General features: G+C 36.9%; 2 protein-coding genes and 1 long non-coding RNA gene across 4 annotated transcripts; 2 read left to right on the top strand and 1 right to left on the bottom strand.

Annotated features, from left to right (window-relative positions):
* Positions 1-141: 141 nt before the first annotated feature.
* Positions 142-5,475, bottom strand: LOC111465583 (GDSL esterase/lipase At1g29670-like). Its single transcript, XM_023110039.1, has 5 exons — positions 5,207-5,475; positions 3,203-3,336; positions 2,621-2,869; positions 1,287-1,518; positions 142-566 (listed from the first exon to the last, which is right to left on the bottom strand). Exons 1-5 carry the CDS (start codon positions 5,451-5,453, stop codon positions 340-342), a joined length of 1,089 nt encoding a protein of 362 aa, XP_022965807.1. The 5' UTR covers positions 5,454-5,475; the 3' UTR covers positions 142-339.
* Positions 5,476-5,618: 143 nt separating this feature from the next.
* Positions 5,619-23,999, top strand: LOC111465761. Its single transcript, XR_002714278.1, has 3 exons — positions 5,619-5,633; positions 6,246-6,251; positions 23,782-23,999. It is a non-coding gene; the product is annotated as an uncharacterized LOC111465761 (long non-coding RNA).
* LOC111465493 (inositol phosphorylceramide glucuronosyltransferase 1-like) lies at positions 10,648-17,756 on the top strand. 2 transcript variants are annotated; one of them, XM_023109896.1, is made up of 11 exons: positions 10,648-11,045; positions 12,206-12,326; positions 12,493-12,678; positions 12,784-12,947; positions 15,016-15,123; positions 15,363-15,500; positions 15,593-15,730; positions 15,880-16,144; positions 16,255-16,378; positions 17,386-17,510; positions 17,722-17,756. In XM_023109896.1, the coding sequence occupies exons 1-11, from the start codon at positions 10,797-10,799 to the stop codon at positions 17,739-17,741; spliced, it is 1,638 nt and encodes a 545-aa protein (XP_022965664.1). In that variant the 5' UTR covers positions 10,648-10,796; the 3' UTR covers positions 17,742-17,756. The 2 variants fall into 2 exon arrangements, with proteins under 2 accessions (XP_022965664.1, XP_022965663.1); XM_023109895.1 differs by lacking the exon at positions 17,722-17,756 and adding an exon at positions 17,591-17,717.
* Positions 24,000-25,211: the final 1,212 nt, after the last annotated feature.

Raw genomic sequence — 25,211 nt, 5'->3', positions numbered from 1 at the left:
GGCTCCCAAGAGGGTGGATTGTGAATTTCCACATCGGTTGGAGAGGGGAATGAAACATTCCTTATAGTTATTTGGAAACTTATCATGAACAGACGTGTTTTAATACCGTGAGGTTGACCGCGATACTTAACGGGTCAAAGCAGACATATCAATCATAGATAACATCCTTAAACATTTATTTGATATTACAACCAACATAAGCACCATATATCTATAGTTTATAAAGCATCGTACATATATCGATCATAGATAACATCCTTAGACGTTTATTTGATATTACAACTAAATTAAGCAGAATCCAACTCAAGAGCAAAGGGTCACTCCAAGGAACTAAAGCTTTTATGGGAGTTTCAGTTGAGCAAGTTGGCTGATATCAAAAGGGTGAGTGTCACTGGGAAGTTGAGCATTAAAGGACCTGTTAGCCAATGCCATGATTGCAATCTCAGTTGGATGAACTCCATCCCAAAATATGGCTTCACTTCTATTGCCACATACTTTTCCATAAGGATCACATTGCTCTCCACTAAGCTTCACTTGACAGCAAGGCGTAAATGAAACTGGTGGACCTGCAAGTTTGTATTTTTAGTGGTTGTAACAACTCAAAGATTTAGATTAGAATTCAAAATATAGATGGTTACAAATAGTATCCGAGCGATATTTCTTCTAATAAAATGTTGTTTGGGAATGAACTAAGGTGGAAGCTGATGGGCACCTGACACCCCAATAAATGAAGGATACATGAATGAACCAAGACCATATCCGAATGAGAGTGATACGGATGATAGGATGACTAAGAAATACTTAAAGAAAATGAAAGTCACTACTTATACCAACAAAATGCACATTTTTTCTTCGGTGGCTCAATCATAAGAACTTCATAGTTAAGCATGCTTTATTTAGAGAAATTTTATTATCTCGTGTAAGTGAGGACAAAGCATGCTAGAAGGACTTGTGTTGGTCTGTAGAGATAGTTTTCATTCTTAAGAAACGAGTAGTTAATGTGACCATGTCGTAGGAGAATGATGAGACTATGAAGCGCCGAATTCGAATTCCAACTTCTGCGTATGGGTCCATAGAAAGTGCCTAAAAACGTAGTTTTGGAAAACTCTTCGTTTCTTGGAATTTGATTATGAATTTCAATGTTTTTTTTAATGAAAACTTGTAATAAAGAAACGGTAAGAAAACACGCACGATTACCAATTTCAGAAAACGAAAAACGAAATTGTAGTACCAACCCGACATTGATATACAAAAATTTGTAAGATATGGTTCCTTGATTTGAATACCTTGCGAGGAAATTTGGTATGTGTCAACGAATATATACTTGGCATCAGTGAAATTAGCATTGAGGTCTTGAACAAGAGACCTAAGGCCAACGTTGAAGAGTTGAACAGCATCGTTGATTCTGTCCACACATGGAGATCCTTGGGTATCATAGGTAGCCGTTGCATAGGGAGTACACCCCAAAATCCCCACTCCAAAAACAGCAACCTTCCTAGCTCCTCGAGTATACAGAGTCTACAATATTCTCTTCACAAAATCATTAAAATTTTGAATAATCATGAAATGCATGGAAACATATTCATCTAACCATACAAAGCTTAATTTTCAACTACAACAAAAATGTTATCGAATGGCAAAAAAAAAAAAAAAAAAAAATGTTATCTAACCGTCTTCATTGACACACTATTCGGTGTCCACCTCTCTTTAGGGTTGAGCATTCTGCTGGCATACTTGTCTGACTCTGATATCATTTGTAACAACTCAAGCTCACTACTAGAACATATTGTACTCTTTAGGTTTTCCCTTCCGGATTTCCCCTGGTTTTAAAGTCCGAAAGGGAAAGCTCAAAGAGGACAATATCTGCTAACGGTGAGCTTGGACCGTTACAAATGGTATCAGAGTCAGACACCAAACGATGTGCCAACGAGGAGGCTATTCCCTGAAGGGGGTAGACACGAGGCGGTGTGTCAGTAAGGACGCTGAGCTCCAAAAGGGGGTGGATTCGGTGGGGGTCCCATATAGATTAGAGAAAGAAACGAGTGTCAGCGAAGACGCTAGACCCCATTTTTAGATCCTACAACGGTTGAGGAGGAGAACGGAACACCCTTTATAAAGGTGTGGAAACCCAAACACGTTTTAAAGCCTTGAGCGGAAACCCTGAACAATATATGCTAGTGGGTCTGGGTCGTTAAAGGAGAGGTTTCCACACCTTAATAAAAATGTTTAGTTCTCCTATCCAACCGATGTAGGATCTCACAAATACTATGTCACAAGCTTATTCTCAACTACATAAAATGTTATCAAATGGCTAAAGTAATGATCATACATCGTTTTTGTGAGATCGCACGTCAATTCGGGAGAAAAACAAAATATTTTTTTATAAGGGTGTAGAAACTCGCACATACGTTTTAAAACCTTGAAAGCATGAAAAAGAAAGTCAAAGAGGACAATATCTGGTAGCTGTGAGCTTGGGCGGTTATCTAAACACTTCCTAAATGACTTTGAAGGCAAAAAATGTCAATAACAATTAAAACCCAATTCTAAAATGATCGAGAATGCTTTAAAGACAATAAGATTTATAGAATAATGGAATGAGAGATTGATAATTAGGTCTAACCTTCATTTGTGAAGAGAGTTGTTTGATCAAGGCCAATGCATACTCTTCAGGAGAAAATAGGAGGCTAGTAGTATATGAAGGTGAGGAAAAGTAATTATTAAGGTAATCATTGGAACCCATCTCAACCATATATAAACATCTTTGGAGATATGTTCTTGTTGCACTTTCATTTCTCCCCAATAACCTATCAATTTTGGAAATTGTATACTCGTGATTCCTCAATTGTCGGTCCAAGCTTATCACCATACCCTACGAACATGAAACCAGATAACACATGGGTAGAATTTTAACCATAGAATACGACCCTAATCGAAATGCATACATTTGTTACACTATGGGGATAATGAAAAAATAGTTAATACTAATTTTAAAATTTCGTCCGTATTTTTTAAATATAGTATTAACCAAAATAATATTTTTGAATTTTTTAAAAAGTTAGAGGGTATAATGGAATTTTTTAAAGTTATAAGGTATTTTTGAAACAAAATATTAACGTTACCATTCAAAACTAACGATAAACGTACTTTTTAAACTTTTTTGAAAGCTTGCGAGTATTTTTGAAAGTTTAGAGGTATTAAATACCTTTGCTTGTCCAGTTTCTCTACGAATTCCCGCGGCTCCCGATGCATAATTTACACCTTGTAGACTCTCAGATCCTTGTGTATTCTTAGTCCTTGCAAAGGGTAGAATAGAACTTGCAAACCCCAAATTTTCACCTAGAAAAATGTTTTTGTGACACCCGAGTAAAAAAAAAGTTATATGAATGAACTGAGACGGCATCCAAATAAAAGAGCTCGTTTAAAAAAGGTTTAAAAGAATTGAAAGTCACTATCTATACCGACAAAATGTGCCTTTATTTTTAGTAACTCAATCATATAAACTCTACGGTTAAACGTGTTTAATTTAGAGCAACTTTGTAACGGCCCAAGTCCACTGCTAGCAGATATTGTTCTCTTTGGACTATTCCCTTCAAGATTTTAAAACGCATCTGCTATGGAGAGGTTTCCACACTCTTATAAAGAATGTTTCGTTCTCCTCCCCAATTGATGTGGGACATCACAATTCACCCCACTTCAGGGCCCAGCATCCTCGCTGGCACTCGTTCCTTTCTCCAATCGATGTGGGGCCAACGTCCTTACTGACCCACCGCTTTGTGTCTACCCTTCTTTGGGGAACAGCCTTCTCGCTGGCACATTGCCCAGTGTCTGGCTTTGATACCATTTATGACGACCCAAGTTCACCGCTAGCAAATATTGTCATTTTTGGACTTTCCCTCTCGGGATTTCTCTCAAGCCTTTAAAATGCATCTGCTAGGGAGAGGTTTCCACACCCTTATAAACGATATTTCATTCTCCTCCTCAACCGATACAGGACATCACAAATTTTATGTTGGGTGACCTCTTAAGAATTTTCTTGGGATGCATGTGAGCGAGAACAAAACATGCTGAAAGAACTCGTATTGGTCCGTGAGTATAGTTTTCACTCTTATGAAGCGAGGAGTAGGCAACTTGACCATATTGCAGAGGATGTCGGGGCTATTAAATGTCGAATCCTGATCCAAATCCTGGATGTGGGTCATTACAGTTTTGTTTGTTTTTACTCTCACATGTATTTTAAGAAAATTTCTAAGAGTGTTTGTTTTTACTCTCACATGTATTTTAAGAAAATTTCTAAGAGGTCACTTGACCTAAAATTACTTCAAGCTAATCACAGTTTAATTTTGATGTTTCTATTATTTAGTCACTAAAAAAGGATGTGCACCTCATTAGTATAAGTAGAAACTATCGATTAGGAATAAAAAAATTGTCGTCTTTAGGCTTTCTTTTCAGGCTTCCCCTCACGCGTCTACTAGTGAAAGATTTCCACATCCTTATAGAGGGTTTTTCGTTCTCCTCCCAACCAATGTGGGATATCAAAATCCACCTCCATTTAGTCTTTATAGGGGTCTACTAATGAAAAGTTTCCACATTCTTATAGAGGGTTTTTCGTTCTCCTCCCCAACCAATGTGGGATATCAAAATCCACCTCCATTTAGGACCCAACGTCCTCGCTGGCACTCGTTCCTTTTTTCAATCCATGTGGGACCCCCACCAAATCCACCCCTTTCGGGGCCTAGCGTTCTTATTGGCACACCGCCTCATGTCCAAATCCACTCCCTTCAGGGCCCAGCGTCCTTCTCCTCTCCAACCAATGTGGGATATCAAAATCCACATCCATTCAGGCCCTAGCATCCTTACTGGCACACCGCCTCATGTCTACCCTCTTCGGGGAATAGCTTCCTCGCTGGCACATAGTCTAGTGTCCAGCTCTGATACCATTTGTAACAACCTAGGCTTAGCGCTAGCAGATATTGTTCTCTTTGGGCTTTCCCTTTCAAGCTTCCCCTCAAAGCTTTAAAACGCGTACTAGAGAAAGGTTTCCACACCCTCATATAGGGGGTTTCGTTCTCCTCCCCAACCAATATGGGATATCACATATATAATTTATATAATTTAGCTTAAAACGCTCAAAGCTTGTAAAAACAAAACAAAAAATGATTACGAAACGGGTCGTCAAGTTTTCAAGTACAAGGGAAGAACAACAAACCAATGAAATCAACAAGGTTTCGACCATTGCTAAATCTTCCCGTAGGACCTTGTGGAAAGTCGATGCCATAAGGCATATAATTTGCTTTTGCGCGAGTTACAAGATCATTGTTATTTCCATTGTCGGACAACGAGTCACCAAAGATGAAGAAACAAGGAACTTGAGGCTCTCCAACGACCAAATATTGAGTTTGCAAGTTTAAGAGAACATAAACCACAAAGAAAGACTTGAATTGGAAGAACTTCATGTTTAAGTGAAGAAAAAAAATGAATGTATAAATGAAAGGAGAGAAAATGTGGGTTTTATAGAACATAATGTGAATCAAGGGTTAAACTTATTTATTGTGAATTAGCTAGGGTTCGGCTTCATTTTAATTTTGTTATGTTAGTCAAATGTAGACCCGTCTTTTCTCTTAATGAACTAAAGCGTGGGCTCATTAGGGCGTAAAGACCTTTGCTTGATCTCACGTCGATCGGAGGGGAGAATTGCTTGATCCCACGTAGATATTATGTTTGATATACTTGATGGCTTTATGATGAATATGATGTTTGCATGACGTTTTGCTTAATATGATGATGTTTTCCATATTGAGTATGTTATATGATGATGAGTGTCATATTGCATCATGTCGCTAGATCGACCTAGGAACAACCCTAAAAGCATGAAAACGATATTAATATAAATATCCACGAGCATGTTTTACTTAATGTAACAAAGAGATGAGACTAGAGGATTGTGTCAGACATTATGATGGGATTTAGAGGAACCTCATGTATGTTGTATGTTCATAAGCATAGGGCTACTTTCCCAAGGATGATGAGTGCAGACGCGCACAGTATGATGATAGGGGTTTTCATGAGGCGCATGACACTAGGGGTTCCGCTTACCTCCGAACGTCGCTACAGATTAGTGACCATAAAGGGTCCAGGGGGTGTGCGAACCTACCTAAGGATTGTCACTCGTACATGTGGGTTGTGTGTAGGGAAGTACTACACATCCATAGTTGTCCAAGACTGGAGGCCACTCCTAGATGAGATAGAGATAGGTTTCAAGAGCATGATTGCAGATGTTTACATTTGCATGGCCCCCTATGGTGGGGTCACTTACCGAGTATTCTTCTAAATACTCATGCTGTGTACCACATCATTTTTTAAGTAAAGGTAAGACGCACATATACAAATGGTTGGATTGAATTGGGTTCATAAGTGTACAAATACGACCTCGACCCAACCCATGCTTAAAATGCTAAATTTAGTACGTCCAAGGTCTTATCTATGGCCCTTTCCTAATTAATTTTGAAATTTATGACTTTTCTTGCTTAACCGTTCAAAAGTAAATAAGTTGTACTCTTATGGACTCATAAATTTAATGTAATTCATTAATTTTTCTTTAATATAATTTTTTTGTCACGAAAAATTTAAATATTTAACCTCACATATTTTTTATATTGACTTTAGTATCGGGTAGAATTAATTAATTTAGTATCCATATAATTAGAGATGATCATTTAATTCACGAGGTCAGGGTTTCGAGGGGGGCCGCTTTAAATGGAGCAAGGCATCCCGTTTAAACACAAAATGATAGAGGAAACGGGAAGAGATTTCTTAACATTAATTAACGACGCAAAGACGGTTGACCCTATTTTCTGTCACGTCCTGCTTATATATAAATATAAATGTCTATTATATATGTTTTGTGTATTGAAGACTGTTATAATATTGAAATTTGAATTTTTTTTTTAAATTATGTTGATTGTAACGACCTAAGCCCACCGGTAACAGGTATTGTACTATTTGAACTGTCCTATGGGTCCGGCTTCCCAGGGAGGCTTTAAAGAGCATTTGCTAGGGAGAGGTTTTCACTCCCTTCTAAAGTGTTTCGTTCTCTTTTCCAACCGAACATCACATTGATAGAATATTATATTATATTTTACTGGTAAAATATTATTGAATTTATTATTTTCTGTTTTTAATTAAAGCTATCTTGAAAAAAAGAAAATTATTTATTAAAAATTACTTTAAATTGAATAATTTTTTACAAATATATATATATATATATATTGGCGGCCCCGGCCCTTGTAACGAGGTCAACTCGTACGTGCTTTTTCCTTTCGTTTAGCGAGATAGCTTACCAGCTCTTTCAGCTCATAGTAGCAGTATGAAAAACGGAATCCTCATCCTGAGCTGAGTACGCATTGGTATACGAATCGACATTGCAGACTCGACATCGGCCAAACCAAGAGCTCCTATTTTTTCTTTAACAAAAGCGGATCTAACAGTTTCGATAAAACCAACCTCTTTTAAAAGGAGTTGCTCTGTCTTGATCACCGTGGACATACGCAGCTCTCGCTTTACCTTCGCCTACCGTGAAAGGGAAAGTTCCCTCACGATAGGCCCTCCCAGCTCCCGAACGTCTTTCTATCCATCGATAGAGGTACAGAATAGTACAACAAACCAACAAGACAAGAATGAACTCATAGGATGGATGGTCAGGGAAGCATTTTCATTTGTACATATATAGATATATATAGATATATATACAATTCTTCCTCGGAAATCCAATCTTCACGAATGTTATACTAATAATTCTCGCCCAAATCTCTATAAAAATAAATGAAGACTTTGTTAAGATGAGTGTGAGGTTCACATCGGTTGAAGAGGGGAACAAAGTATATTTTATATAGACGTAGAATACTCTCCCAAACAGATGCGTTTTAAAACTATGAAGTTAACGACGGTACGTAACGAGTCAAAACAGACAATATCTGCTGTTACAGAACTATTGATAAGAAGCATATTTTTTATTATGTTTGATGTTAATTCATACAAAATAACCGTATTTACTTTTCGTAGTAAAACCGAACATTTTAGTCGAGTTTATAATTTTTAACTAATTGAATTATATTAGGTTTGATTTAGTGTTCGAATAAAAATGTTTATTGACAAATTAAAATAAAAAGTCAAACAAAAATAGTAATTTTTTTTTTTCAGTAATTGATAAAGAAATTAAATGAAAGTTTTCCAAACAAAGTAATGTATTCTTGAGAATTAGTTGGGTTTAGAGATGTCGGTTGACTGAGTCTTTTCCATTTCCATCTTTGCCCCTACTTCATTCCCTATCAATACGGAAATCTCCCTTTATTTTTGTGAGAATTGAGATAGGGATTTTTTTTTTTATTTTTTTTTTATTTTGATGTGTTTTAAAGCCCGAGAGGAAGCTCGGAATGGAAAGTCTAAAGAGGATAATATTTGCTAACGATGAATATAGGCTATTACAAATGATATTAGAGCCTGACACCGGAATATGCATCAGCGAGGAGACTGTTCTTCAATGGGGTAGACACGAGACAGTGTGCCAATAAGACGTTGGGTCCCAAAGGAGGCGGTTTCTCAAAGGCGTAGATACGAGATAGCGTGTTAGCAAGGATGCTGGGCCCAGAAAGAGAGTGGATTGTGATGTCTCATATTAGTTAGAGAGAAGAACAAAACACCCTTTATAAGGGTTCAGATTAATATTTGCATCAATATCTCCCGGCGGTGGCGGTGGCTCGCGTAGATACGAGATAGGGTGTTAGCAAGGATGCTGGGCCCAGAAAGAGAGTGGATTGTGATGTTTCATATTAGTTAGAGAGAAGAACAAAACACCCTTTATAAGGGTTCAGATTAATATTTGCATCAATATCTCCCGGCGGTGGCGGTGGCTCTCGAGATAGAATTCACCATAAAAGTCAAATAGCAATCAATATCATCAACCACATTTCCATTCATAAACATTATTCCCAATATATTTGTAACTATCCAATCTCATTGCTAGCAGATATTGTCCTCTTTGTGATTTTCCTTTCGAGTTTTTCATGAAGGTTTTTAAAACGTGTCCTGTTGTCTTCTTTGAGCTTTTGCTTTCGAGTTTCTCATCAAGGTTTTTAAAATGTGTCTTGTTAGGAAGAGGTTTTCATACCTTTATAAGGAGTGCTTCTTTCCCCTCTCCAACCAATATGGGACCTCACAACTCACCCCTTTAGAGATTCAACGAGGAGGCTGAGCCCCGAAGGGGTTGGATTAGGGGGTTCCACATCGATTGGAGAAGAGAATGAGTGCCAGCAAGGACGCTGGACCTTGAAAGGAGGTGGATTGTGAGATCACATATCAATTAGGGAGGAGAACGAAACATATTTTATAAAGGTATGGAAACCTCTCCTAACAGACGCGTTTTAAAAACCTTGAGAGAAACCGAAAGGGAAAACCCAAAAAGGACAATATTTAGTAGTGGTGAGCTTGAACTATTACCATACTAATATAATTTCATTAACCCAAAAGATATAATTTTATGCTCGTTCTTTCCATATGTTACATCTTTACATATGATTGAACTAATACTACATGAACTCTAGCAAGCCAGGTTCAAAACTAGTTAAACCCGAAATTGAGTGTTTACCCTACCAAGCTTACGCCAATATCCGTTTTACCAATGTCAAATTGGTCTAAATAGAGTTAGAAGGAGACGTCCACGCGGCAAACATCTCCAAGTCTATTAAGTCCCTAACGTTTTCATTTTGTAGAGGCCTCTCGAGTTTAATCCAAACAAACATCATCATGTCGTTCTAGATTTTTTATAAGCGTTTCAAAACGATCTTTGAAGTTGAATCATCGTTAAAACATTTAAAAAAAAAAATCAACACGTTAAGATATCATTCATTTGTCGTTCTGTGTCATCACCAAATTGATTTTCTATTCAATTTTTTTAAGAATTTCTGTGTTATTTTTTAAATATGATACTAATGGTTCTGTCCATGATAATATCTTTTGAAAAGAACTTAAAGGGCCGTTTGATAAAAAGTTTTATTGAAAATAAGATATTTGAGAAATAGGATACCTAATAATCAAATAAATATTATCACAATTTCAGGTAAATAAATAATATTTATATTTAAAAATTTTACCCAATTAATTTTTGCGAATTATTTTATTTTATTAAAATAATTTTAATAAATTAAATTTTCATTCATAAATATACTCACTACTAAGTATATTACTAATAATTATAAGAAAATTCAATCATGATTTAATAATAAAAAAATTCAAATATACCAAATTGAAATTGAAGTTAAAAAAAAAGGAAATAATTATTAAAAAAAAATTCTGGCAAGATGTGGTTTTAAGAATATTAATAAAAAAATTTACAAATTCAAAAATATTTTTTAAAAAAATTAATTATATTTCTTAAATAGATAATAACGACTCTTGTCAGTAAAAATATTTTTTATTTTAAAATTAAATTTAAATTTTGAAAATATATTTTTTAAAATAAAAGTTAATTAGTATTTTAAAAAATAAATGAGATGGGATACAGCAAAAGTTGTGTGGAATCAACCACACGAGATTGCGCTTAAAATAATTCAAAAAAGACGCCTCTGAAAAGCGTGGAGGTGGCGACATGCAGAGAGAGGTAGAAGCCAAATCGTTTCAATCGTAGTACTCGAACTTTGGAGCGGCAAGTATTCCAAAAGGATTCTCTCCATAAAATTCCCAATTTTCCAACGAAATTGGGGGATTAATTTAACTTTTTTTTTATTTTTTTATTTTTATAGTTTATGATGAAATCTAGCGGTTTGATTTTCATCACGATCGCGTTGGTTTTCGTTCTAAATCGAGTGTTAGCAGCTTCTTCTTCATCTGAATCGCAGTCCTCCGACGAAGCTTATGTTACGCTTTTGTATGGCGATGAGTTTCTTTTGGGGGTTCGAGTTCTTGGTAAATCGATTCGCGATACTGGGTCCAACAGGGACATGGTGGCCTTGGTTTCTGATGGCGTTTCTGAGTATGCTACGAAGCTATTAGAGGTCAGGGAATAGTTTTCTCTATGTTTCCTAGAAAATTTGAGCTATTAGAACAGCTTATATGATGGATACTTTCTGCTTATTTCTGTCTTGCTTTAAGTTAGATTTGTTGGCTATTTTCGAATTTCATCCTATATGTTGATTTAGTCTGAATGTGTGTGGTTGTTTATGAAATTAGAGTAATTAGTAATCTTTCAATTGGAGATATCCCACGATGGTTGGGGAGGAGAACGGAACACCCTTAGCAAGGACATTGGGCCTTGAAGGGGGTGGATTGTGATATCCCACATTGGTTGGGGAAGGAGAACGAAATATCCTCGATAAGGTGTGGAAACCTCTCCCTAGCAGACGCGTTTTAAAGCCTTGAGGGGAAGCCCGAAAGGGAAAGTCCAAAGAGGACAATATTTGCTAGCGGTGGGCCTGGGCCGTTACAAATGATATTAGAGCTAGACACTGGGCGATGTGCCAGCAAGGAGGCGGTTGCCTGAATGGGGTAGACACGTGGTGGTGTGCTAGTAAGGACTCTGGGCCCCAAAGGGGGTGGATTTGGTGGGGATCCCACATCGATTGGAGAATGGAACAAGTGCAACAAGGACGCCAGGCCCTGAGGAGGGGTGGATTGTGATATCCCACACTGGTTGGGGAGGAGAACGTAACACCCTTAGCAAGGACGCTGGGCCTTGAATGGGAGTGGATTGTGATATCCCTCATTGGTTGGGAAGGAGAACGCAACACCCTTTATAAGGGTGTGGAAACCTTTCCCTAGCAGACGCGTTTTAAAGCCTTGAGGGGAAGCCCGAAAGGGAAAGCCCAAAGAGGACAATATCTGCTAGTGGCGAGCCTAAACTGTTACACAAGGGAGTTTTCTTAAGCTCTTTTCCCCCTAATTGCAGAGAATTTAATCTAAATCCGTGGTTGGAATGTCTGCAATTAGAATTTTATGAGGTTTTGAACAATCAAATGTTGTATTGACTAGTTGATGTGTGGGCAAGTTGGTCCTAACACTCATGACTCATAGATATCAAGTGGAAAAAAGTTAAGACAATTGAAACTTGGAAAATTAGTGTCTCAAAATGAATCCTTAATCCCATTTGTTATGATTTTCTTTTGGAAGTTCATGTATGTATGTGCGTTTATGTTTTGCTGCTTATATAATTGTGCAGGCTGATGGGTGGATAGTGGAGAGGATTAGTTTATTGGAAAATCCTAATCAAGTTCGTCCATCGAGGTTTTGGGGCGTCTATACGAAGCTGAAAATATTTAACATGACCGACTATAGAAAGGGTAAAATTTGTGTTCTTATTGTACAGATTGTACAAAATATGTAGTGTTTCTTCCAATTATGTGGGGATTTTTGTTGGATAGTTCATTTTACTTTGTGTGTGTATACGACCTTTTCAAAGCAGTGTTTGGATGCTTTTTGTTTACTCTCTATTACACTATTGTGCAGTGGTATATCTTGACGCAGATACAATTGTGGTGAAAAATATTGATGATCTTTTCAAATGTATCAAATTCTGTGCGAACTTGAAGCATTCTGAAAGGCTGAATTCTGGCGTTATGGTTGTCGAACCGTCTGAAGCTATTTTCAACGACATGATGAGCAAAGTTAGGACTTTGCCGTCTTACACCGGAGGTAGATGATCCTGTTGTAAAATCTTACCTATACTTTTTGCTTGCTTTTATGTGGACTATGTAGAAGTCTCAAACTTTGATGAACACCTTGGTTTTAATTTAACAGGGGATCAAGGCTTTTTGAACTCGTATTATTCTAATTTTCCTAATGCACACGTTTTTGAGCCAAATCTGTCACCGGAAGTGCTACGTTCCAGACCAGCTCCTGAAATGGAGCGACTCTCTACTCTTTATAATGCGGATGTTGGCCTTTACATGCTTGCTAACAAGGTACATCTACTGACAGTTTTAGTGGCTTTTATTTATGTGATGTCCCACATTGGTTGGGGAGGAGAACATATCACCATTTATAAGGGTATGGAAACCTTCCCCTAGCAGATGCGTTTTAAAGCCTTGAGGGGAAGCCCGAAAGGGAAAGCTTAAAGATGACAATATCTGCTGGCGGTGGATCTAGGTCGTTACAAATGGTATCAGAGTCAAACACCGGACGATGTGCCAGTTTTCTCGCTGTTCCCCGTAGGGGGGTAGACACGAGGCAGTGTGCCAGTAAGGATGCTGGGCCCCACAGGGGGGTGGATTTGGGGGTGGTCCCACATCGATTGGAGGAAGGAAAGAGTGCTAGTGAGGACGCTGGGCCCCAAAGGGGGGTGGATTGTGATGTCTCACATTGGTTGGGGAGGAGAACAAATCACCATTTATAAGGGTGTGGAAACCTTCCCCTAACAGACGCGTTTTAAAACCTTGAGGGGAAAACCGAAAGGGAAAGCCCAAAGAGGACAATATCTGCTAGCGGTGGATCTGGGTCGTTACAATTGAATTGAGTATATCTATATGAATTCTCATTCGTCTCAGATGATGCTCATTACCTCCTTTCGGTGTATTTTCCTTTTCAATGTTATTTATGCCTTAAATTTAAGGTTCTTCGCCTTCTCCCTAAAGGGAGGCCAAGATATGTCATTGGCAAGTTCTCCTAAGGGAGAAAGTTGTAGTCATCAACTCCACGTAATTGATTTGATAAGTTATAGCTACTATAATGTGTTAGCCTAGTGGTCTTATGGGGAAGTTCAAGAACTAAATGTTATTTATTTATTTTATGAGAAATTAATTTTGTTCTTGATCAAATGTAGTAAAAAATGCATTCGAAAACACTCCCCGATTAGCACAAATTAATGAAAGACCGTAATTACAAAACATATGCAAAAAAATCAGGGGTAGAGCAGAGAAGTTTAATACCATAGAAAGTCGGTACAAGATCTCTCTGTACGGTAGATAATATGTAAACAACCGTACACCCCACCATATGGCAAAACCTCCACACCTACAACAAAGTTAGTAGTTGCACTATGATTTCAAGCCCACCTAAACCAGTAGGTCCTTGAGCGGATTCAACGTTAGCTCCAAGATGTTGGTCTCTAACTAGAAACGTAAGAGCTTGAGAAGCTTCGGGTCCAGTCAGCCCGTAAAACTCACTCGGATAAGCAGTATTATTGAACGAGACAAAACAACAAGCAATAAAACAAAAAACGGATAAAGCACCTAAACTATAAGACAAGTAAGCTTCTCCAGACATTACAAGTGCGCGGCCAGACCATGCAAACGGTCTTTCACTAAGATTTCGAATAGCTGTCCTGAATTCAAGTTGATTATGTTTTGCCTCTTCCTCGGAGAAAGACGATCAAATAATTCCCAATCATGGTCCTTGCGGATCTGATCATCCATATAATATACAAAAAGAAACTCCAGATATTTGATATTTTTCTCTTTGAATGAGATCTCAATTCCAACGACGGTTTCATTAGATATCTTACAACTGGAATCCCTCTTTTTTCCGATCCAGTTCCTCCACCACCGCGAACCCCAGTTAGATTCAGGCATGATACACTTTTTAGTTATTGGGAGAACCACTTACCAGATCCCTACGCTATCACCGTAGATCTCTCTCTATCTCTCTCTAATGTTACACTGCAAGCTTCTGAGGTCGGGTATAAAGAATATTGGTCGGCTAAATTTAAAAGTTCCTCGTATGGATTACAAATGCATATTGGAGGCAATTCATGGGGTTTTGATTTCAAATTGAAAGAAAGGAGACACTTCATTTCTTTCTGTAATAGAAGCAATTGTATAGAACATATCCTGTACTACGTGGAAAATCTTGGTAAAGAAGTGTAAAAAATGCATGGATGAACAGGGTATCATCCTGTTAAAAGGGGGATTAAGGTAAAAAAAAAACTAAAGGTGAACTCTTAAAATGATTTCTTATATTTGTGGTTGGAAGTGAACTCTCTAATTTCTATGTAAATACCTACAATCTATTTGAGCATTATGCATATTTCTGCAGTGGATGGTAGACGAAAGCGAACTGCGAGTTATCCACTACACCCTGGGGCCCCTCAAACCATGGGACTGGTGGACGTCTTGGCTCTTAAAGCCTGTTGATATCTGGCAGGTATCCTCTTGAATTTTATTTCTAGTTTCTTCTATTCCTTTGTTGCTTGTGTACGTGCACTGTTTATCATGTATCATAGCGTCACACATTTGCAAGCATTCACTTCAATTATCCTTCCCACATGAACAGTGCGCACGAGTCAGGCAACTTGATTTTTGACTATTGAAATAGTTAATCTTGTTATAGGAGTGAAATATTTTGTGCCACTTATAAGCTTTTCTTTTGTTTGCTGGTTGTAGAATGTCAGGGAAAGGCTGGAAGACTCCCTTCCTGGAACTGGTAGGGGTAGAAATCCTTATGATGATATTATTGTCAAAATTCTTGCCCTTCTTCCTCTTGTTGCGTTGATCGCCTGTAATTATGAATCTTGTATTCAGGTAAGCAATATGGTAAAATATCTTTGAATTGTAATTACAAGGACATGATTAGTCATATTTTGGATCTAAATGGTTTCGTATTTTTGTCACAGACACGGTGGTACTGTAGTACATCATGGAGAAGCGTGTTATGCGACCAAGCCAGGCAACTTTACTACAAAATAAAGTCTGTTGGAACTGTTAATTATACTGGTCTTTCTTCACTCAATACTGTTAATTTGAACCGTCAGGTGAGTTTCCTCTTTTTGGCTCTCTAATATTAGTAGCATGTTACTATTATAACATTCGTTTCAAAGTCATGAGTTGTGTATTACATTTTATTTCATTTGTTTGAAGTTTATACCTTGTTTTACTTACGAGTTCCTGCAATGACGTGCAGTTCAAGATACCTGTTTATTTAGGTGGAATATCAATCTTTGTCTGTTTCATCGCTGCTTTAACTGCCATAGCCCTTGCATTTGTGATTGTACCGAGCCAAGTGACGCCATGGACTGGCTTGCTGTTGATGTATGAATGGATATTCACAATTTTCAATCTGTTATTTGGAGGCTATCTCCATTTTATATACAAATGGGGAAAATCAATGGCAACACAAGCAGGATCCCTCTCCTCTGATTCTGAGTCCTTAGATTATTCTGCTAAAGGTTTGCTTGAACACTTCGCAGCTTTTCTCAATTTCTAATATGAGTATCTGCAACCAAACAAATATTGTTGTTACGTGATTTCTAAGTTGTTGATTTATCTTCTTTATTAGATCATCAGTGGCAGGCACCGAGCTGTGACGTTACCACATGGTTTTATGTTCTAGGAATGGCAATCTTGGCTGTTGTTGCTCCAACTTTGCCTTGTATTTTGGGTATTACTGCTCTGTTTTTGAGGTAATTTACTCGGCTCTTTATTGCCACAAACAGTAACAATATTCAGAATCTACTGGTCTTTGAAAATTTACTCCTACATTTCGCCGGTCGTATCATTTATTTGCGTTTTCCCATAATGTAGACGAAACCTGGATAAGACTATTAACACCATGACATACATGAAAGCTGTCATGTCTGCCCTTTTGGTTTCGGAGCTTTTAACAATTCTTTTTAAAATTCATAAACTTTCAATGTTGTATGCAACATTACTGTCATATGCTTCCTCGGCAAGTTGACTGTATTATAGCTGGTGTTCTGATGATTTTTGTGATGTCCCACGTTGGTTGGGGAGGAGAACAAAACATCCTTTATAATAAGGGTGTGGAAACCTTCCCCTAGTAGACGTGTTTTAAACCCTTGAGAGGAAGCCCGAAAGGGAAAGCCCAAAGAGAACAATATCGGCTAGTGGTGGATCTAGGGCGATACAAATGGTATCAGAGCCAGACACCGGACGATATGTCAGCCTTCTCGCTATTTCTCGAAAAGGGTAGACACGAGGCAGTGTTCCAGTAAGGACACTGGGCCCCAAAGGGGGGTAGATTTGGTGGGGGTCCCACATTGATTGGAGAAAGGAACGAGTGCCAACGAGGACTCTGGGCCTCGAAGGGGGGGTGGATTGTGATATCTCACATTGGTTGGGGAGGAGAACCAAACATCCTTTATAAGGGTGAGGAAACCTTCCCCTAGTAGACGCGTTTTAAAGCCTTGAGGGGAAGCCCGAAAGGGAAAGCCCAAAGAGGACAATATCTGCTAGCGTTGGATATGATGCATTACAATTTTCCTTTAACTGCAACTTCTATATCTACAATTACCCTCATTACTGCTTCCACAATAGATATTTTGATGGTATTGGGGAACCTGTTGCATGTGCCATCATGCCTAAAAGTTATTATTTCTGTGTCGTCATCCCAAAAACAATCAAATCGTATTTCATGTACCTGTGTTTTTCCTTTCCTTTCCTTTGACAGGTTAGGTTTGATGGTTGTAGGAGGGCTAGTCTTGGTAGCTTTTATGACATACGCTTCTGAACATCTTGCAATAATATCATTTTTGAGAGGTCTTGAAAGCAGAGATGGTGTAAGAGGCAGCAGAGGTATGTGTTTCTTGTGTTGATGATTTGTTTAAGTAGGAGCAGTGCTGTGAAATAGAAAATTTTCTTGTATTTACTTTCAGGTCTCATATCATTCATTGTACAACTCTAAAAACTAGCTTCTGAAGTTTTTTTCCCCTCTTTTTAGCCTGTGAGACCATTCTATTAGAAAGGTTAAGTAAATTATGGTTATTTAATTCGTTTGATGGTGCAGACAAGTCTATGTTGAAATGAGAAATCTTCAAATTTTGTTACATTTCCTCTTAATCGGTTAAGAATGAGAAGCTTTGATACCATGTCAAGAATGAGAAGTTCGGATAGTTCTTCCTCTTCTCCTGCTCTGATAGCTCTTCGCTCTGATATTCTTCCTCTTCTCCTACTCTGATGTCATGTTAAGAATGATAAGCTCTAACATCATGTTAAGAATGATAAGCTCTGATACCATGTTAAGAATGATAATACCTGATACCATGTTAAGAATGATAATATAAGAAAATTGGACTTTCGATCCTACTTTCTTGGACTTTCAATCCCACTTTTGTTTCTCATTCTTAATATTCTTACTATGGTATCACAGCATTTTTTTTTTTTTTTTTTTTTTTTTTTTTTTTTTTTTTTTTTTTTTTTTTTTTTTTTTTTTTTTTTTTTTTTTTTTTTTTTTTTTTTTAAGATTTTTAGTAACATCCTGACAATTTGTTTGGTCAAGCTATATACAGCAATAAGAAGGAAAAGGATTGAATTCTTTAGGTTATACAACAAAAAGATGTCTTAGAACAAGAACAGAGAAGCAAGGCTATTTTAAAGCATGCCTAACATGTGTCTTCTAAGCATAGAGGTTGTCTTGCTCCATCCAAATATGTCCAAATATGTCCTTTTAAGATACCTTTTGAATTATGTAAGGTTGTAAAGCTAGTTTACAAAGCTCGGAAGTTTGCAAGTTTAATATGTGGACGCGTTTTAAAATCGTGAAAATGATGGCGATACGTAACAGGTCAAAGCGGACAATATATGTTGGTATGGGCTTGGGCTGTTACAAATGGTATTAGAACAAAACATTGAGTGGTGTGGCAACGAGGATGTTGAGCCTCAATGGGGTAGAAGTGGTGTGGCAACGAGGACGTTGAGCCTCAAGGGGGTAGATTATAAGATCCCATGTTGGTTAGAGATGAGAACGAAGCATTCCTTATAAGGGTGTGAAAACTTCTCCCAAGTAAACACGTTTTAAAACGTGTGGCTAACGGTGATATGTAATGGATAAAAGCGGACAATATTAACTCATGGTGGGTTTGGGAGGTTACATTTAACTTTATGCTATCTTCTTAGAAAACCACAAACGAGATTGTAATGAACATCATACAGAATGAAATGATTCTCAATGAAACTACTAATATTAACAAGATTTTATAGATATTCTCTTATTCATTTTCACATATTTTGACGATAAGATGTGACAAATAGATGTTTAAGTTTCCCGGCTATTAAATTAAAGTTTAGGAGATGCACAATTTGGTCCTAAAATCTTAGTAGTAGGCAATCTTGAGTATGTTATAAGGCACACGACTTTCTCAATCAAAAAGTTCCTAATGGATCGAAAAATTACTTTAACAATAATAATACTCCAAAAAATTTCAAACAAACCTAAAACCATGAAAAAAAAAAAGGAGGGATATAGAAAGAAAATATATTTCATTCAAGAAATTTTAGAAAAGGGAGATCCAATTGTCACAAAATTGGCGTATGATTAGGTGGAAACTAAGCTCATTAATTGAGTTCGTTATGTCAACTGAATCAGCTATAATAGAGAGTCATTTCATTTATCCTAGCATACTCGGTCTTGTATGTAAGAAAGTGGGGATATATTATGTGGAGTTGATCACTTTTGCAATAGCTTTTGAAACGGAAGAAGACCGACTAATTTGAGGAAACAAGTAACAACGATTATGATGAGAAGCAAGGGACAGAGACGTCCAAATTGTGGGGTGCGGATGAGGAAGCTTTGTCCATCCCTGTCTGTCTATCTCTGCCTCTTTCTAATCTTCGTCTCCATAGAAATTTTTATTTACATTTATTTCAAAAAAAATTAATAGATAATTTACCTTTTCCATCTAATTTCTAAATATAAAACGTCTTAATATATCCAATAATATTATATATATATATAATACAAGGGTTAGCATAATTTTCAAAATTTGAATTTTAATATTACAATAGTTTTTTACCCTTAAAAATATATATACACAAAAGCAAGTGAATAAATAAATAAATATTTATAACAAATTAGTTTTGTTCCTCAATTTTTGTTATACTTATATTTATACATATAAATAGAGGCAAAGCAAGGTGGTGAAAGGATTTGGATGAGAATGAGGATTGGGATCAAGGTGGGAAATATGATATCCATCTTCGTCTACATTTAGCTAACAGAGAGAAATCTCTCTTCACTCCGTCCTCCATTCTCTGTTTGAATGGATATTTTCTATCTCATTCGAGGCAGATTCTCTTAAGATTCTAATCCCATAGGTTAAATTGGGTTATTAATACAAATGCTACCAAACGACCCAAAGAAGTAACCCCTTAAGTTTTGGGATCTAACCCATGTTAGGTTCTTAATTTAATTTGTAGTTAGTTAAGTGGAGAAGAAAGTAAAGCTCTTGTTGCATCTTCTCCCTTAAAATTATGCAAGCCTCTCCATAATTGAGTCTATTCAACCATAATATGGACCCTCAATTTGTAAAAAAAAGTCTTTGGGGTTTCTATCTAGGTTAAGAAAGTAAAGCATTATGGTCAATCATCACTAAGCTATACCCTCACTTGAATTTTTGGGGTTTTGTTAAAAAAGTAAAGTATTATGGTCGGAATTAAGAAAGAAAGTATTATGGTCGTCTTGCGTTGGAAAAGAAAAGGGCCCAACCGAGTTTTGGGGTTTGGTTAAGAAAGTAAAGTAATATGGTTGAAGTTAAGAAAGAAAGCATTATGGTTGCTTGAGTTGGAAAAGAAAAGGGTCCAACCGAGTTCAAACAGGTGACCTCTTGATTGCAGTCAAATGCTCGGGTTTCTGTATTAAGAAAGCAAGGCATTATGGTCGATCAAGAAAGTGGTTGGAAAAGAAAAGGGCTCAACAAAATTTGAATGGGTGACCTCTTGATTTGTAGTCAAATACTCTAGTGGTAATGAACCCTCAATTGCTAAAAAAATTCTTTGGGGTTTCTGTCTGGGTTAAGAAAGCAAAATATTATGGTCGATCATGAAAGAGGGTTGGAAAAAAAAGGACCCACAAAACATTATGGTCGATCAAGAAACAGGGTTGGAAAAGCAAAGGACCAAACCAGGTTCGACTTGGTGACCTCTTGATTTGTAGTCAAATGCTCTACCATTGAGCTATGCACCCTCAATTGCTAAAAAATTCTTTGAGGTTAAGAAAGCAAAGCATTATGGTCGATCAAGAAAGGGGATTGGAAAAGAAAAGGGTCCAACAAAGTTCAAACTGGAGGGCTCAAAAGCAAAGCATTATGGTCGATCAAGAAAGGGGGTTGGAAAAGAAAAGGGCCCAACAAGATTCAAACTGAAGGGCCAACCAGGTTCAAACTAGTGACCTCTTGATTGCAATCAAATACTCTACCACTAAGCTATAGACCCTCAATTGCCAAAAAAATTCTTTGGGACTTGGGGTTTCTGTTTGGGTTAAGAAAGCATTAAACGAGGTTGGAAAAGAAAAGGATATTGACCCTCAATTGCCAAAAAAATTCTTTGGGGCTTAGAGTTTCTGTTTGGGTTAAGAAAGCATTAAACGGGGTTGGAAAAGAAAAGGACCCAAAAAGGTTTGAACTAATGACCTTTTAATCTGCAATCAAATGTTCTACCACTAAGCTATAGAACCTCAATTGCTAAAGAAATTCTCTAAGCTTTCTATAGAGGTTAAGAAAGCAAAACATTTGTTGGGTTTTATGTCCTAAAACTCATAGTTTGTAAACAAAAACATATTCTATTTTCAATAAAGTTATTATTGTTGTTTATTCAATAAAGATTGTTATTGAATAAAGTAAACTTTACGATCATTAATCTAAATCCAATAAACTAAGAACACTCTGGGTATAGTATGATTACTTGAACTATTTGTAGAAACATAAGAGTTGATCAAGTTCAAGTATATAGTCAAAATGATCTATAGTATCAGGATAAGGCTGAGTATCTTATTTTGGGGACACTATGGATGCGATCCACTTTTGTATATGATATAAACAATGTGATCACTAAAATTGTACATGTGGAAACATGTGAGTGGGGGCGTCCTATACAATGAGTATTGTATAAGATCGGACCATGAAGAAAATCACTCTCATTTTTTAATGTCGTTTACTGTTGAGACTGATTTTCTTTTCATTCGATGACCTAGGTAACTCGATCTTAAGCCTGAGCTAACCATGAACTCCTGTTTATTCGGAATTATCCTTAGATTTGTATGGGTGAGAGTGGCTCAAGTTCGCCGGCTCAATAGGTCTCCCATTTCAGGGGTAAGACTGGGTAAATGGCTGGGGACATGGGGTGTAAGATGGATTCATTCCTACCCACTTTTAGGGATAGAAGAAAGGTAGTTCCCTTAAGTACTGACTCTAGGTCTTGAACAAAGGGCCCCACCCTCTCATTGGCCTGAGAGGGATCCGGTTTACTGGTTAGACCACAAACCAATTGTTCATTAGAGGATTAGTGACACATAAGAAACAAGAAGTAACTTCAGGGGTAAAACGGTAAATTGACCCAGCTCTAGTTACGAACAACCTGTGAACGAACGACTTACTAATTAATCATGGTTATATCAAATGGACAGAAATATATCTATAGTGAGGGGAGTGCAACTACTAGGCTACAGTGGAATGTCTTAGTAGTTAACGAATGTTGGTTAACAAGGTTAATGAGTTTAACCGGTTAATCTTGGATCGTTGGAGCCCATGATCTATAGGTCCATTAGGTCCCTCTGCTAGCTCATATCGGACTAAACCATAGAACAGTGTGACGAGTGAGTTTGAAGTGTTCGAATTCAAATTAGGGAGAATGCGCTACATATATACGATATATTTAACCGCATTTTTGTTTTATTTACGAATTAAACAAAAAGAGAGAATCTGAGATATTTAAATAAGATTTAAATTAAACTATTTAATTAATATTAAATATTAAGTAAATAGTTTAATTAATCATTTAATATTACTTTAATTTGAAATTAATAATTCAAATTGACTGTTGAATCAAAATGAAAAAGTCAAAATGTTTGAGTTCATTTAATGGAAAATCCATGTTAGTGGAATTTTGAGGTTAAACCAATAAACCCCACAAGTTTGAGTGGAATTTTGAGTGTCAAAATTTGGTTAGCTCAAACATGCATGCTTGCCACATAATCCCAAACATTTGAGTGAAATTTTGAGTGTCAAAATTTGGTGATCTCAAATTTGCATGAACATGCAAACATGACTCTATAAATTGAGTGATCATGGTACATGGAAGGGGGTTCTTGTTGTTAAAAACCTTGAGAAAAACCTCTCACAAACACTCTCTTCATTTCTACAAAATCCCTCTCAAGTTTAGTCACTCACTGGATTCCACAATCCCGTTCTAAGGCCGGAGAATAGTAGAGAAGACACTTGTGGTGGTTCGAAATCGGTTCGTGAGGAAAAAGGAATTTGAACTACAAAAGGTTAGTATTCAAACTCATTAATTTTTAATACTTATGAACATGCTAGTTATTTACTATAATTGATGTTCTAAAAGTGTCTAAGATCCAAATTGTTGTTATATTAACACCTTCACATCAAATTGCTAAAAATATATTAACACTTTGGGAGTTCTTCAAACTTTAGCAGATGCCACAAAACTACTTTTTAAAGAAAATCTACTTCCATCTAGAGCTGATACACGTTTATTGAGTATCAGACCATCCATAGCAGTCATATCAATTTTACTAAGTTATTCAGTAATTCCTTTTGGTTATCGCATTGTTTTAGCAAATCTGCAGATCGGCGTTTTTTTAGGGATTGTCATTTCAAGTGTTGCTCCCATCGGCCTTCTTATGTCAGGATATGGATCCAATAATAAATATTCCTTTTTAGGTGGTCTACGAGCTGCTGCTCAATCAATTAGTTATGAAATACCATTAACTCTATGTGTATTATCAATATCTCTACGTGTGATTCGTTGAGACATAAACTTCTCCCCCTTTTTTTTTAGAAAATGGGTGATGAATAGATATCTTCATTTTTATATTCATTATTCAAATTAATAGTTATATGAGTGAAAGAAAACAGCTTAGATAAATAAAAATTAACAGGCAAAATATTGAGTCTCATTTTCTATGTATAAGAGTTAAGCAGAAATAAACATAGGCGCAAGAGAGCCTTTATCTCAAGATTGGTTGACCAGTTATCCGGTCTTGAAGCGGACTCAAAAGATTAATGGGATCGAGTTTTCACTATTATTTGGATGTACTAACATATATGTATTACCAGATTTTCCAAATTATCCAAAAGAGAGAAGGACATTTTTGCAAAATGTATCATATAAAAAGAATACGAATTGGGCTTTAAGTTTGTAGAAATGATCAGGCAGTACTCCCCACGATTTCGATCCAGAGTATGCGCCTATCCACCCATTAAATAAATAACTATCGGAAACGAAATAATCCCTTATTTAGTAAGTCCTCTTTTTCGGAGATCAGGCAGTACTCCCCACGATTTCGATGAGTATGCGCCTATCCACCCATTAAATAAATAACTATCGGAAACGAAATAATCCCTTATTTAGTAAGTCCTCTTTTTCTCCGAAAGAAGAATAGGAACGAACAAAAATTGAAAGAATCCAATTACAACAAAAAAAGAGATCTTTTGGAACAGCCAATTTGTTTCTCCATCTATTCCTATATTCATTTCTTTCCTATCTCCCTATTCATAGAGATAGAATTGGTGTCCGAATTCATGAACTAATGGAATAGCCAATTTGTTTTTTTCGTAAGTGAAAACGATGGGTTATTGATGGCCCTCAAGGAGTCGTATGAGGTGAAAATCTCATGTACGATTCTGTAATAGCGATGAGAACAGTGATGTTACTACCGACTATGATTATCTAACAGTTCGAGTACAGTTGATATAGTTGAGACTCAATCAAAGTATAGTTTTTGGGGGTGGAATTTGTGGCATTAACCCATAGGGTTTTTTATTTTTCTAATTTCTTCCTTAGCAGAATGCGAGAGATTACCTTTTGATTTACCAGAAGCGGAAGAAGAATTAGTAGTGGGTTATCAAACCTTCCTACCTTTTGATTTACCAGAAGCGGAAGAATTATTTTATGTTGCTTTCTATCTAAATCTGTAACAGCTTTTTACTTGGGTTGGGGTTTTTGTTGAGTTAAGAGGAAAAGAAAAGGGCCCAACCAAGTTCGAACTGGTGAACTCTTAATCAACAGTCAAATGCACTACCACTGAACTATGGACCCTCAATTGCTAAAAAGATTCACCCTCAATTGCTAAAAAAATTCAGCTAAAAAAATTCATTGGGCTTTCTGTCGAGGATAGTAAGCAAAACATTATAGTCGATCAAGAAAGGGGGTGGAAAAGAAAAGGGCCCAACCAGGTTCGAACGGGTGACCTCAAGAAAGGGGGTGAACCAGGTTCGAACGGGTGACCTCAAGAAAGGGGGTGGAAAAGAAAAGGGCCCAACC

This window comes from Cucurbita maxima, unplaced genomic scaffold (assembly GCF_002738345.1).
Source record: "Cucurbita maxima cultivar Rimu unplaced genomic scaffold, Cmax_1.0 Cma_Scf00029, whole genome shotgun sequence".
Taxonomy (NCBI): domain Eukaryota; kingdom Viridiplantae; phylum Streptophyta; class Magnoliopsida; order Cucurbitales; family Cucurbitaceae; genus Cucurbita; species Cucurbita maxima.
This window is presented reverse-complemented; position numbering and strand designations above follow the sequence as displayed.

Excerpts from the sequence above, each read along its gene's own strand:
- LOC111465583 (XM_023110039.1), bottom strand. The coding sequence starts at position 5,453 with ATGAAGTTCTTCCAATTCAAGTCTTTCTTTGTGGTTTATGTTCTCTTA. Across the intron at positions 3,337-5,206 it reads AAACCTTGTTGATTTCATTG|GTGAAAATTTGGGGTTTGCA; the intron begins GTTTGTTGTTCT and ends ACATTTTTCTAG. Across the intron at positions 567-1,286 it reads ATACCAAATTTCCTCGCAAG|GTCCACCAGTTTCATTTACG; the intron begins GTATTCAAATCA and ends ACAAACTTGCAG.
- LOC111465493 (XM_023109895.1), top strand. The coding sequence starts at position 10,797 with ATGATGAAATCTAGCGGTTTGATTTTCATCACGATCGCGTTGGTTTTC. Across the intron at positions 11,046-12,205 it reads ATGCTACGAAGCTATTAGAG|GCTGATGGGTGGATAGTGGA; the intron begins GTCAGGGAATAG and ends ATAATTGTGCAG. Across the intron at positions 12,948-15,015 it reads TTTACATGCTTGCTAACAAG|TGGATGGTAGACGAAAGCGA; the intron begins GTACATCTACTG and ends ATATTTCTGCAG.